The sequence below is a fragment of the Coregonus lavaretus genome (assembly GCF_964263955.1).
Source record: "Coregonus lavaretus genome assembly, contig: HAP1_SCAFFOLD_277, whole genome shotgun sequence".
Lineage (NCBI taxonomy): Eukaryota > Metazoa > Chordata > Actinopteri > Salmoniformes > Salmonidae > Coregonus > Coregonus lavaretus.
The window spans coordinates 554011-569246 of NW_028165081.1; the positions used below are offsets into that span (position 1 = coordinate 554011).

Genomic DNA, 15236 nt, shown 5'->3' on the forward strand with positions numbered 1-15236 from the left:
GCTTTCTTTTCCGTCACTATGTATAGTACCTGGATGATGTGTTGGCTGCCAGGGTTGGGTTAGGGTTCAGGGGTCAGAGGTCAGGGTTGAGAGCATGATGTGTAGATGTTTATAGTACCTGGGTGAGGTGTTGGCTGTGATCTTCAGGCTCCCAGGATTGCGTATGAGTTTATCCAGGATGCTGACGATCTGTTCGAACTTGGGTCTATTGTTCCTCTCCTTCTGCCAGCAGTCCAACATCAGCTGGTACAGAGTAGCAGGACAGTCCATAGGAGGAGGCAGTCTGTAGCCCTCATCTACTGCTTTGATAACCTGGAGGGGGTGAGAGGAGTGGGGAGAGAGAGAGAGAGAGAGAGAGAGAGAGAGAGAGAGAGAGAGAGAGAGAGAGAGAGAGAGAGAGAGAGAGAGAGAGAGAGAGAGAGAGAGAGAGAGAGAGAGAGAGAGAAATGGAGAGAGAGGGAGGGACAGAGAGAAAGAGAGAGAAGAGGGGAGAGAGAGCGCGAGAGAGAGAGAGCGAGAGGGAGAGCGAGAGAGAGAGCGAGAGAGAGTGAGAGAGCGAGAGAGAGAGAGAGACAGAAAGAGCGAGAGAAAGAGCGAGAGAGAGAGAGAGAGAGAGAGAGCGAGAGAGGGGGAGAGAGAGGGAGGGAGAGAAAGAGAGAGAGAGAAAGAGAGAAGAGGGGGAGAGAGAGAGAGAGAGACAGAAGAGGGGGGAGAGAGCGAGAGGGGAGAGAGCGGAGGAGAGAGAGCGAGAGTGAGAGAGATAATTAGGTGTGCCGCAGGACAGTACATAGGAGGAGGCAGTACAGTGTGTCAGTGGGTGGTAGAGATGGAGGTGTTATTATAGTCCAGGGGAGTTGGAGAGCTGGTAGTGAGACAGTACTGTACTGGCAGAAGTGCTGACTGTGCATCCGCTCATGATAGTAGCCCTCCCTCTGTCTCTCTCTGAGTGCTGTGCTCAGGTGACAATGCTGCATTTTTGTGTGGTGTGTGTGTGCGTACGCGCGTGTGTGTCAGCTCAGGTGCTAGAGCTGTATTTCTGGTCCAGGCCATCAGGCCTCAGGCTCAGTCCACCACCTGGCCACTCTACGCATCATTTCCTCTCTCAGCAGGAAGTTCATTAGATCTCCTTGGCGACAGCTGTGTACTCACGTCCTGATTGGACATCTCCCAGTAAGGTCGCTCCCCGTATGACATCACTTCCCAGAGCACGATGCCGTAGCTCCAGGCGTCGCTGGCCGAGGTAAACTTCCTGTAGGAGATGGCCTCTGGAGCTGTCCACCTGATAGGGATCTTACCTCCCTGAGAGAGAGAGAGAGAGAGAGAGAGAGAGAGAGAGAGAGAGAGAGAGAGAGAGAGAGAGAGGAGAGAGAGAGAGAGAGAGAGAGAGAGAGAGAGAGAGAGAGAGAGAGAGAGAGAGAGAGAGAGAGAGAGAGAGAGAGAGAGAGAGAGAGAGAAGATTCAGTAACTAATTTCAGGTACAAGTAGCACTGGATCACAAGATATCAAACTCCTGATTTGCCGACTTCATGATTTACTTTCGGTTATGTTTGACCTGAAAATGGATATAAAGAGAGAGGGAAAGAGAGATGGGAGAGGGAGAGGGGTCTAGGTTCTAGCCCCAGCCTCCAGAACTGCAGGGCCTTGTTCCATCCCCACTGTTTTCACCTGGTGGAGAGGGAAAAAGCATTAGAGGAATAGAGGTAGAGAGAGGGAAAGAGAGGTAGAGAGGGGGGCTGTAGGCTGACCCTGTGTTTCTCCTGCTCTGTGCCTACCCTCAGGGGGCTGCTAAACTTACTCAAGTCTTAGCCTGCGTCATGCCAATGGAGGAGAGGGAAAGAAAGGAGCGGAGAGAAGAAAAGAGGAGCCAACACTAACACACCTCCTGGCCAAGTCACACAACTCCTGGCCAGCTCTCTCTAAACACAGCCCTCAGAAAACAAACCACTTCTGCCCTCACAAATCAAATCATATCAAATGTTATTTGTCACATGTGCCAAAATACAACAGGCGTAGACTTTACCAATGAGACCTTCGCAACGATGCAGAGTTATAAAATATTAATAAAAAGAAAAATAGTAACACAAGAGAAATAAGGGCGGCAGGTAGCTTAGTGGTTAAGAGCGTTGTGCCAGTAACCGAAAGGTTGCTGGTTCTAATCCCCAAGCCGACTAGGTGAAAAATCTGTCGACGTGCCCTTGAGCAAGGCACTTAACCCTAATTGCTCCTGTAAGTCGCTCTGGATAAGAGCATCTGATAAATTACTTAAATGTAAATGAATAAAATACACAAGAATGGAGCTATATACAGGGAGTACCAGTACCAGATCAATGTGCAGGGGTATGAGGTATTTGAGGTAGATATGTCCATGAATGCAGGGTAAAGTGACTAGGCATTAGGATAGATAATAATTAGGGATGGATCAACATTTACATAATGGTTACCTGGAGAAAAAATGGGGGAGGGTCAGGCTTTTTCAATTTCAATCAAGGGGAGGATTTAGTATTATTTTTAATCTAGTCCAGGGGAGGGTCATGTAATTTGTATTTAGAACGTTTCAATATTTCTCAGTGTTTTAGAATTAGTTGCTTATTAGGCTATAGATTGAGTGTACAAAACATTACGAACACCTTCCTAATATTTAGTTGCTCCCCCTTTTTCCCTTAGAACAGCCTCAATTCGTCGGGGCACGGACTACAAGGTGTCGAAAGTGTTCCACAGGGATGCTGGCCCATGTTGACTCTAATACTTCCCACAGTTGTGCCGAGTTGGCTGGATGCCCTTTGGGTGGTGAACCATTCTTGAAACACACGGGAAACTGTTGAGCATGAAAAACCCAGCAGCATTGCAGTTCTTGACACACTCAAACCAGTGCGCCTGGCACCTACTCCCATACCCTGTTCAAAGGCACTTAAACATTTTGAATGGCACACACACAATCCATGTCTCAACTGTCTTTTTAAATTTAATTTAATTTAACCAGGTAAGCCAGTTGAGAACAAGTTCTCATTTACAACTGTGACCTGGCCAAGATAAAGCAAAGCAGTGCGATAAAAACAACAACAACACTTTTAAGTCTTAAGGCTTAAAAATCCTTCTTTAACCTGTCTCCTCCCCTTCATCTACACTGATTGAAGTGGATTTAACAGGTGACATCAATAAGGGATCATAGCTTTCACCTAGATTCACCTGGTCAGCCTATGTCATGGAAAGAGCATGAATATCAATTGCGCCTATAAGTGTGGTCTCAATCAAATGATCCAAAGCCTATAGGCTACGAAGTGTATGCTCAGAGAACCACAGATCAAAGTTATATTTCTAAGATAGCTGCTGGGATGATGTAGATAAAACTAGGGTGCATTACACACTGCTCTGCTCTTACTGATCAAAAAAGTTTTTGTATGCTGCCTATCCAATGGCTATGCTGTGTAGGGCTACGGTGGCAGTTCAGGAGAAGACACAAAGATTATTTTTGACTAGGCCTAGTCCCAAAAATTCACTATCTTGCACACAGACTTGTCTATAGCCTATGTTCTGTTCAGTTTGAGAAGGAGAGCGCGAAGATGAGGAGGAGGACCGGAGGTCAACTTTGATAGCCTGCTACAACTACAGTGAGGGAAAAAAGTATTTGATCCCCTGCTGATTTTGTACGTTTGCCCACTGACAAAGACATGATCAGTCTATAATTGTATTGGTAGGTTTATTTGAACAGTGAGAGACAGAATAACTAACAAAAAATCCAGAAAAACGCATTTGTCAAAAATGTTATAAATTGATTTGCATTTTAATGAAGGAAATAAGTATGTGACCCCTCTGCAAAACATGACTTAGTACTTGGTGGCAAAATCCTTGTTGGCAATCACAGAGGTCAGACGTTTCTTGTAGTTGGCCACCAGGTTTGCACACATCTCAGGAGGGATTTTGTCCCACTCCTATTTGCAGATCTTCTCCAAGTCATTAAGGTTTCGAGGCTGACATTTGGCAACTCGAACCTTCAGCTCCCTCCACAGATTTTCTATGGGATTAAGGTCTGGAGACTGGCTAAGCCACTCCAGGACCTTAATGTGCTTCTTCTTGAGCCACTCCTTGTTGCCTTGGCCGTGTGTTTTGGGTCATTGTCATGCTGGAATATCCATCCACGACCCATTTTCAATGCCCTGGCTGAGGGAAGGAGGTTCTCACCCAAGATTTGACGGTACATGGCCCCGTCCATCGTTCCTTTGATGCTGTGAAGTTGTCCTGTCCCCTTAGCAGAAAAACACCCCCAAAGCATAATGTTTCCACCTCCATGTTTGACGGTGGGGATGGTGTTCTTGGGGTCATAGGCAGCATTCCTCCTCCTCCAAACACGGCGAGTTGAGTTGATGCCAAAGAGCTCGATTTAGGTCTCATCTGACCACAACACTTTCACCCAGTTCTCCTCTGAATCATTCAGATGTTCATTGGCAAACTTCAGACGGCCCTGTATATGTGCTTTCTTGAGCAGGGGGACCTTGCGGGCGCTGCAGGATTTCAGTCCTTCACGGCGTAGTGTGTTACCAATTGTTTTCTTGGTGACTATGGTCCCAGCTGCCTTGAGATCATTGACAAGATCCTCCCGTGTAGTTCTGGGCTGATTCCTCACCGTTCTCATGATCATTGCAACTCCACGAGGTGAGATCTTGCATGGAGCCCCAGGCCGAGGGAGATTGACAGTTATTTTGTGTTTCTTCCATTTGCGAATAATCGCACCAACTGTTGTCACCTTCTCACCAAGCTGCTAGGTGAATGTCTTGTAGCCCATTTCAGCCTTGTGTAGGTCTACAATCTTGTCCCTGACATCCTTGGAGAGCTCTTTGGTCTTGGCCATGGTGGAGAGTTTGGAATCTGATTGATTGATTGCTTCTGTGGACAGGTGTCTTTTATACAGGTAACAAGCGGAGATTAGGAGCACTCCCTTTAAGAGTGTGCTCCTAATCTCAGCTCATTACCTGTATAAAAGACACCTGGGAGCCAGAAATCTTTCTGATTGAGAGGGGGTCAAATACTTATTTCCCTCATTAAAATGCAAATCAATTTATAACATTTTTGACATGCGTTTTTCTGGCTTTTTTGGTTGTTATTCTGTCTCTCACTGTTCAAATAAACCTACTATTAAGATTATAGACTGATCATTTCTTTGTCAGTGGGCAAACGTACAAAATCAGCAGGGGATCAAATACTTTTTTCCCTCACTGTATAATTGAATTTATAAAAACAATATGTTTCTTGCCCATGATGTATTTATCAGAGTTATTGACCTCACAATAAGCCAGATTCTAGTAACTTACATTGTGGTGCTGAAACTTGAAGTAGCAGCTGCGGCACAATCAATCGAAAATGACAGGTCATGGTGCTGAAAGTAGGCAAATTCGAGTAGGCATAATTCATTTCAATCGTCTTCATTTTCATTAGACTTTACTAACATCAAGAGGGCTTTGTGTTGTAGCCATTTCTTCCTATTTAAGAAATAATAGATTGGACTACCTGTTCGACAGACAAAATGAAGCTATAGGCTGCTATATCCATAGATTTGTTGGTCAATTCCTCCACCCACCATGCACTCTTTAAATAGCCTATCTCCGTGTCAGTGAAGGGTTGTTAAGTTAAACCAAAACCTACATTTATTAAAGAAAATGGCAAAAAGCACAGGCCTACCCCTTGTTAGTTTAGAGTTCGAAGAAAATAAAGAAGATCCGATTATATAAAGTGATTTATTACAGCACTTTGATCTGCGATGCTTTATGCTAGAAACATGCTGTAAAATACTTGGGAAAGACGTGACTCCGCTGCATATGGGGATATCATTGTTCCGTTTCTTTGATATTCAGAGGCTGACTTTGCTTGGGAAGTACTCTAATTCTGTCACTATCAATTGATTAAGCTATTCACTTTCTGTACAATAGAAGATGTACAAACCTTGACAGCTTTTATGGAAAGACTTTCTCTCATTGGGTTAAGCCATGGAAGAAGAGTAGCCAGCAGTTAAAGCTTAACGTTTTCTGTGTCGGTAGGCCTACTCTGTCTGGGGTGGAAAGGTAGGTCCAACTTTTGAAAGTACCATGCTCAGATTCCTCATAACGTCTCAGATTTAATTATTTGCAAACAGGGACAGTTTCGTTGCAAACAAGACTCACTGATTTTGCATTGGAGAAATATGATAAGATGAACACACTGTCCATTCTTAGCCTGAAATTTTGGCAATTTCTTTGGTATTAAAAAGATATTCCGCTTTTTGTGAAAGGACGTAGAATTGCATGAAATGTTTGTAAAAGGCTATTTTTCTCAGACCTGCAAATACGATGATAGATTAATGCAATTACTATAAAGGAGATCTCTCCACCCCTACTCTTGTCCACGCTGGTCTGCGAACCCACAACCTTCTGGCTGTCACGCCCTGGCTCTGGGGACTCTTATATGTTGAGCCAGGGTGTTCGTTTATATGTGTAGTGTCTATGTTTTGTTTTCTATGTGTTCTTTTCTAGATCGTGTGTTTCTGTGTTGGCCGGGGTGGTTCCCAATCGGAGGCAGCTGTGTCTTGTTGTCTCTGATTGGGAACCATACTTAGGCAGCCTGTTGTGCACTTGTCATTTGTGGGATCTTGTTCCGTGTAGGTTTGTGTTTGTTAACCGAGGACTTCACGTTTCGTTTTGTTGTTTTGTTGTATCGTGTATTAAGTACTATTAAAAGTATGTACGCATATCACGCTGCGCCTTGGTCCACTTATTACGACGAACGTGACACTGGCCTTCAGCCCTGTGCACAATCAAAAATCCTGCGTTGCCATGTAACGCTTACAAGATGAAGAACAGTTTCTAAAACTGCATATCTAAGGCTCTGGTCTGTCCAAGAAGTGGGGGTAAATGGTAGACACGTTCTTTGCTATCCACTTTGTTTCAATTATTATTTTGGGTATAGGCGAGGGTGACTAGTTTTTTTTCAAGCGTTCAGGGAGGGTTTAGGTAAAATATATGTTGCTGAAGGAAGGGCCATCCATTTTCATTTCAGAGGTCAGATTTTCTCCACGTAACCATTATTATAAATAACGTTCCCTCCCTAAGAGTAAAATAAAGAACAGAGTAGCAGTAGCATATGATGAGTGTAAAAGTGTGTGTGTTTGTGTGTGCGTTGTGTCGGTATGCGTGTGTGTATTATGTTTGTGTGGGCGTATGTGAATGTGTGTGGGTTTTGTGTGTCAGTGTAGTGTGTGTGTGAGTAAGTGTGGTGTGCGTATACACTGAGTGTACAAACCATTAAGAACACCTTCCTAATATTGAGTTGCACCCCCTTTTGCCCTCAGAACAGCCTCAATTCGTCGGGGCATGGACTCTACAAGGTGTCGAAAGCTTTCCACAGGGATGCTGGCCCATGTTGACTCCAATGCATCCCACAGTTGTTTCAAGTTGTCTGAATGTCCTTTGGGTGGTGGACCATTCTTGATACACACGTCAAACTGTTGAGTGTGAAAAACCTAGCAGCGTTGCAGTTCTTGACACAAACCTGTGTGCCTGGCACCTACAACCACACCCCCTTCAAATATTGTGTCTTGCCCTTTCACCCTCTGAATGGCACACACCCACAATCCATGTCTCAATTGTCTCAAGGCTTAAAAATCCTTCTTTAACCTGTCTCCTCTCCTTCATCTACACTGATGAAGTGGATTTAACAAGTGACATCAATAAGGGATCATAGCTTTCAACTGGATTCACCTGGCCAGTCCATGCCATGGAAAGAGCAGGTGTTCATAATGTTTTGTGCACTCAGTGTATAGTCTTGTGAGTGTGGATAGAGTCAGTGCAAGATAGGGTCAGTGCAGATAGCCTGTGTAACCATTAAATTGACTATTTAGCAGTCTTATGGCTATTTAGAGCCTGTTGGTCCGAGAGCAGATGCTCCGGTACCGTTTGCCGGACGGTAGCAGAGTGAACAGTCTATGGCTTGGATGGCTGGATTCTTTGGCTGTTTTTCGGGCCTTCCTCTGACACCGCCTGGTCCTGGATGGCAGGGAGTTCGGCCCCAGTGATGTCACACATGCACGCAGGAGCACACACACACACACCACACACAGATGTGCACACACACACGCACACACACAGATGTGCACACACACGCGCACACACACACACAAACACACACAAATAAATACATCCATTGTGAGTTTATATAAACCCAGCCAGCCTCAGGAGAACAAGGACTATACCTCTAATGATGGTACAGTATGACACCACTGAGACACAGACAGGGCTGACAGAACAGCAGAGTGGTCTGACAGAAGAGGGAGGGAGAGGCAACGGCCTACTGGGTCTGATACATTCATAACTGTAGAATGGATGGGAACTCAGCTCTATTACTAGTGACACACTAGGGGAAGTCTATCAGCATATTTTAGGTCATGAGTTTGTGGGAGTGAAGTCTCTGTGAGTGTTTATTTAACATGGGGGTCTGAAGCAGAGCCCTGCATACTAATGTCAGGCCACAAGGTGACCACACACACACACACACAATGTTATGGGGATAGGTTGGATACAAAGCCCTCTTGATTTTGCTTATCTCATTCCTTTCCCATAATCCTTCAGGAGAACACAAACATTTATGTTGCCGTTATCTCGCCCTGATTTTATTTATGTACTGGCTGTCCCGTTCCGCACTGCTGAGAGGCCAGACGTTTGTGTGTCGGTGTGTGTGTCTGTGCATGTGTATGTGACATATGAGGTGATTTGTCTCATGGACAGCATGTATTCACAGAGAGTGCTGGCGAGGGGGAGATAGAGCGACAGAAAGGGAGTGAGCGATACACAGCAAATTTGCGGGTGTTAAAATCTTGGTGTTGAGGTAAAAAGTGTTACAGCTGAGTGCTGATTCTAGTGGGGTTAACGCCAGTGGGATTTGAAATTGACGCCACCTGGCGAAGTGTTAACAAGGTGGTGGTGTTGCTACTCAACTGTTTTGAATTAATTTTCGTTAACTCTCTCAGAGTGAAAAATACATGTCATTATCATATTTCCCAGCATGCTTTGTTGGAGATTGCTTTTTAGAATAGTTTGTTTTAATATCTATGTTTCTGCATGAACATTGATTGATTAATTGATCTTATACTGCACAAAGATAAATAACATACATTTTTCTAAACTAATCCAATCTGTAAGTGGTTAGACTTATTTCACTCGTTATTGAGATGGTTGTTCCAGTTTAGAAGGTTTAGGTAGTCTCATTTATCAATCTTCCCTACCTTAGCAGTCATTCTAACTGTAGATTGCGAGTGATTAAAAGTTCAAATTGTTGGATGTCCTAACTCTGGCTGGATTCCAATAGGAATTATATAACACTTTGAAAGCCAGCATAATATGACTTGCCGATGTGATGTGGCCTGCAAACCAGAAGTTTCAGACCACTGTGTTAGGGTAAAACTAGGCTGTCGAAGTATGGTATTGTCAAACTTTTTTATGTATTGTCATAAATAATAGATGTTTTATGACAAAATATTCAATAAGGCACTCACTTGGTGTTAGTTTAACACTCTTTTGGTGGGTCACACTAAGTAAGTGTTAGATTTAGCACTGTGGATGTTAAAACATTCTGATCTCTAATTTGTTGTGTGGAGAGATGCCCTTCTGTGTACACCTGAGACAGAGGTTGGTCAGCTCAGCTATGTCTGACCGTGATAACCATTACCTCTGTCCACAGCAACCTGTCCACTCACTATTAGACACCAGAGTTATGGACAGAGGGGGTTCTTACAGTACATGGCAGACTCTCACCCCACACAGCAAATTTGAGATCAGAATTTGAACACCCACAGTGTTAAACCTAACACTTTCTTAGAAATTATATGTGACCCACCAAAATAGTGTTAAACTAACACTTTTCAAAGTGTTCACAAACTAACACCCATAGAGTGTTGGTCCCTAACACCATGGGTGTTGCAAATTCCAACTTAAATTAACACTTTATTAGAGTTGATGCTGTTACACTTTTTTTGTGTTAGGGAATAACAACTGTAGCATTACATTATACATTATTATATATTTGTTTTGGGGGGGTGTTGTTTTAACATTGGAGGTTGTAAATCCTTATTTGCATATTTCCCAGGATTCCTTTCATGTGAATGTGAGAGATACCCACCCATTACTGTATTTGCTAGTGACAGAGACATGGTTGTTGCATTCCATAACTTCTAGTCCTGAAGCCTACACCAAGTGACTGCCTAAGTGTGTTTGAAAAGTAAACCCTTCATGACCACATATTAGACATTTCATAAGGCCTTTACTTATAGCCTAGTTATCCTCAACATTGTGGTCTGAAAATCTTGGCTCATGGGCCACATCAGACCTGCAAGTCACAATAAGATGGTTTGTGAAGTTGGATATCCAACACTTGGAATATTTTATCACCCACAACCTGCATTCAGAATGACTGCTATGGTGAAGGACTAGACAAACAAGACTACCTAAACCATCTAAACTGGAACAACCATCTCAGTAACGGGTGCAATAAATCCAAACCCTTACACATTGGACTAGTTTAGAATTGTTTTAGTTATTTATCTTTGCATAGTATAAGATCAACTAATCAATCAATGTGCATGCAGAAACATAGATATTAAAACAAACTATTCTAAAAATCTACCTGCAACAAAGCATGAGGCCCCTCCCACGTCTTTTTCATTTAGAGAGTTAACGTAAATGAACTCAACACACTCGAGTAACAACACCAGTGTTGTTGTCACTTTTTACCTTAACACCAAGATTTTAACACTTGCAAATTTGCTGTGGATATTATCCTGTCTCTGTCACAAACAACTATTAAACCCATCTGTTCTCATTGATAAATCCAACAAACATGTCTTACCCGTGTGGTGTAAGCAGCCTCGGGGTCATCCTCCAGGACTCTGGACAGGCCGAAGTCAGACACCTTACACACCAGGTTGCTGTTGACCAGAATGTTGCGGGCGGCCAGGTCTCTGTGGACGTAGCCCATGTCAGACAGGTACTTCATGCCCGACGCAATGCCACGCAGCATGCCCACCAACTGGATACCAGTAAACTGGGCATCGTGTTTCTTTAAGGAGCAGGCAGAGGAGGAAGAGGGTTGAAGAGAGAAGGGGAAGAGAGAGAGAGAGAGAGAGAGAGAGAGAGAGAGAGAGAGAGAGAGCGAAACAGAGATAGAATCAGTCACAAGTGGAATGTCATACCTCTAAAACAGATGAGACTGGATTGAAAAACAGAATGAATATGACATTTACATTTTAGCAGACGCTCTTATCCAGAGCGACTTACAGTTAGTGCATACATTATTTTTTATTTTTTCATACCCCCTGTGGGAATCGAACCCACAACCCTGGCGTTGCAAACGCCATGCTCTACCAACTGAGCTACATCCCTGCCGGCCATTCCCTCCCCTACCCTGGACGACGCTGGGCCAATTGCGCGCCGCCCCATGGGTCTCCCGGTCACGGCCGGCTACGACAGAGCCTGGATTTGAACCAGGATCTCTAGTGGCACAGCTAGCACTGCAATGCAGTGCCTTTGACCACTGCGCCACTCGAAATACAGCGGAACATTCATATATTAATATTCAAACCAATTACATTAACCTTTCAAATCACCTCTGACATTAACTTGGTCATTTCAAAGTGAATTGTACAATCCTAATTTCCACAACCAAATAGGCCTGACAATACCATGCCAGAGTCTTTGACTAAATAGATGGTGTTTTCCAGGGCACTATATAAAGCCCAGACCACCTGGTAGAGACAGGCTGAGTCGGATCAAAGCTGCTACAGTCATATAGTCATAACACAAACATGAGGTACAGTAATGTGGTGCGGAGGAGAGGGATGACTGTGTGTGTGTGTGTGTGTCTGTATGTGTGTGTATGTGTGGTATGACAGTTCCCTGTGATAAAAGCCAGGCCACTTTACGACCAGAGGAAATAGCTGGACAAGGTTGCAGCTACTCCCTTTTCTATCAGAAGGGATGCTGTGCAGACACACAGGCACACCGTTTTTGGAAGAAAGGCTTCTTTGATGATTATTTGGAAGCCAAGAAGGAGTCTTTGGAAGACAAGAAGGGTTCTCCATAGAACCATATATCATATTTCCCAGCATGCTCTATTGCAGAGAGATTTTAAGAATTGTTTGTTTTACTGTAATATCTGTGTTTTTGCATTGATTGGTTGATAAATGTTATGCAACACAAAGATAAATAACATACAGTTTTCTAAACTAATCGAATCTGTTGGATTTATGAATCTGTTGGATTTATAGCACCTGTTACTGAGATGGTTGTTCCAGTTTAAAAAATGTAGGTAGTCTCAGTATTCAATCTTCCCTACCCTGGCAGGCATTCTGAATGCAGGTTGCAGGTGATTAACAATTCCACTTGTTGTATATCCTAACTCTGGCAGGATTCCAATAGGAATAAAACATAACTTTGCAAAGCAGCATAATGTGACTTGCAGGCCTGATGTGGCCTGTAAACCAGGATATTCCTAACACCACTGTGTTAGGGCATAACTAGGCCCTCAAAGAAAGGCCTTATGATATATGCATTGTCATAAATAATACTATTTTAAAGGCTAGTAAGTCTGTTGGAACCGTTCAGAGGGTTCTAGGAATAACCCTCCAAAGATAAAATGGTTCTCGGTAGAACCCTTCATAGACGGTTCTATGAAGAACCTTTAGATTATAAAATGGTTTTTGGTAGAACCCGTCATAGAGGGTGCTAGGCAGGACCCTTCATCGAGGGTTCTAGGTAGAATCATATACAGGGTGTTCTTTGAAGAACCTTACATAGCGGGTTATAGATATAACCCTCTGCAAAGGGTTCTACTTAGCACCAAAAAGGGTTCCCCTATGGGGACAAACCGAAGAACCCTGTATGGTTCTACTTAGCACCTTTTTTTCTAAGAGTGTACTGTTGTATGGCGTGTAAAGATAAGTCTAGTTTAGCTGAGTAATGTTTTAAACTCACTCTCAGAAAGCTGTCCAAGGATCCATTCTCCATGTATTCAGTTACTATCATCACAGGTTTACCTGAAGAGAGGAGAGAAACTGCGAGGTTAGAGAATTATTCATATATGGCAAAACACATTCACACACACGCACACACATAAACATTGGGTTCAGCAGTGCTTCCTCTAGCAGGATGAAAGGGCCCATGCAGGGCTGAGTGTACAGGTCCTCTGGGTCACCTGTCAGAGTGGGACATCTTTATTCCAGCAGCAGCAGAAACAGTTACTATAAATCTGGAGTGTTATCATCTGGTCCTGATTCACTAGACCAGAGGAGAGGAGAGGAGAGGAGAGGAGATCAGTGGAGAGGAGGTTTAGAACAGATAGAAACGAGGGGGGAAATGACTTCAAGTCAGCCGTAGTCAAATGAACAGCACTGGTGTCACGACAGGTTTGTGTCACAGATGGTTACGGATTCCCCCCTCTTCACCCTCCCTCCCTCGCTCTCCCACATCCTCCCCATCCCTCTTTCCACCTCCCTCCATCCCCCCTCTCCGTCACGCATGTTGTAAATGTATCAAAGTGAAACTCCACATCTGGCAATGCAGAACTCATTTACAGATCTGTCAGAGGAGAACCTGCTGTAAAAAGAAACACATTTATAACCCTCTTTGGAAAAATAAACGTCAATTAATAAAACTGGCTGCCTCACAAACTGCTTGCGTTTAAATGGTGAGCTAAAACAAGACTAGGTTGGTCAGAGCAGTGGTTCAACCTTACCACAACCAGCACATTTCATTTTCTGCTGCTTGAGTACCAGCAACATTTATAGAATATAATCTCATGAACTACAAACCCTGGAACTGTAAAATTAAAGTGAGTGAGGACACCTTTTTCATTCCATCTCATGAACTAGGTCTAGATTTTACAGTGTAGTGATAAGGGCTGACTGACAGTCCAACCTGTTACTCATCTAGATAATAACAGCACTTTCCCTTCACATAAGGTCTGCTGGCCCAAACACAGTCATAGACATAATTAAACACCCCCCCCCCCCCCCCCCCTCTCTCTATAAGACCCTGATGGATTGGCCCAACACCCCCCTCTATAAGACCCTGATGGATTTTCCCATTCACTTCACAGGACAGCCTTTATAGTTTCAGATAAAACAGACTCCCTAAACCCCCTCCCCCTTTTCTCCTCTCCTCTCCTCTCCTCTCCTCTCCTCTCCTCTCCTCTCCTCTCCTCTCCTCTCCTCTCCTCTCCTCTCCTCTCCTCTCCTCTCCTCTCCTCTCCTCTCCTCTCCTCTCCTCTCCTCTCCTCTCCTCTCCTCTGTGGTGTGTGTGTGTGTTTGTGTGTGTGTGTGTGTGTGTGTGTGTGTGTGCGTGTGTGTGTGTGTGTGTGTGTGTGTGTGTGTGTGTGTGTGTGTGTAGCCCTTAGCGATGTAGCCAAAAGCAGCAGCAGGGTTAATGAGGTGTGACAGTCTCTGGATTATTAAGAATTAACAGGACTGGGTTAATAAATCACCCTACGCCACAGACAGGACCGTGTGTGTGTGTGTATATGTGTGTGTCTGTTCTCACATGCCAACCAAACCCCTAAGAGCCAGCTCTCAATCATAGAGTACCCCTCCAACACACAGACACACACACACTACTATGTTCTCCCCTCATTCTGTCCTAAAAACAGAAACAAACTGCAGTCATTTGCAATTAGCCCTGGCATTATTCACCTTCAGGGCTTTAATAGTCAGAGTGCTGTAAGATTTATGAGACAAATAAAATCCCTATATGATGAGGCCATTTTGCATTCCTGTCCAGATTCTATTTACAGCCAGATGAATGGGAAACATACTGTATCTGAGTGGGTTTTCACTGACTTCGCTAAGTAATTGGTCCTGTCATAATGCTGAGAGACAGTCTTCACAAGCCACTGTGGCTTTATCTAACTGTCAACTAGAATACACAGGATTTCCTTTTGTAGCTTTTAAGTCTGTTTTCCAGAAGAAATCTTAGCTTCCATGGCAAAAAAAAGAAAAGATAAGCAGCGACCATATCATATATAATCCTTATGGATGTTCAGAACTTCAATAGAACTTCTTCAAGGCAACCAAGTTAATTTTAGATATCGTATAACTACATTCAACTATATTATGATTCAGAACTCCATGGCTGGGCTACAACTGGACATGAAACATCATTAAAACAGATCTGTTCTGGCCTGCTGGTCAAGTTGACCTAAACTGGCTAACCTCTGTAAAGTTTTACTAT

General features: G+C 43.8%; 1 protein-coding gene across 1 annotated transcript in view; it reads right to left on the reverse strand.

The window, feature by feature from the left end:
- LOC311116292 (ephrin type-A receptor 3-like) overlaps positions 1-15236 on the reverse strand; it is a gene marked incomplete at its 5' end in the record, with an annotated part of 57827 nt that overhangs the window by 12461 nt on the left and 30130 nt on the right. Inside the window, 4 exons of the mRNA XM_084191395.1 lie at positions 119-312; positions 1150-1299; positions 10864-11073; positions 12987-13048. Of these exons, the coding sequence (XP_084047521.1) occupies positions 119-312; positions 1150-1299; positions 10864-11073; positions 12987-13048 (616 nt within the window). The remainder of the gene's footprint in view (positions 1-118; positions 313-1149; positions 1300-10863; positions 11074-12986; positions 13049-15236) is intronic.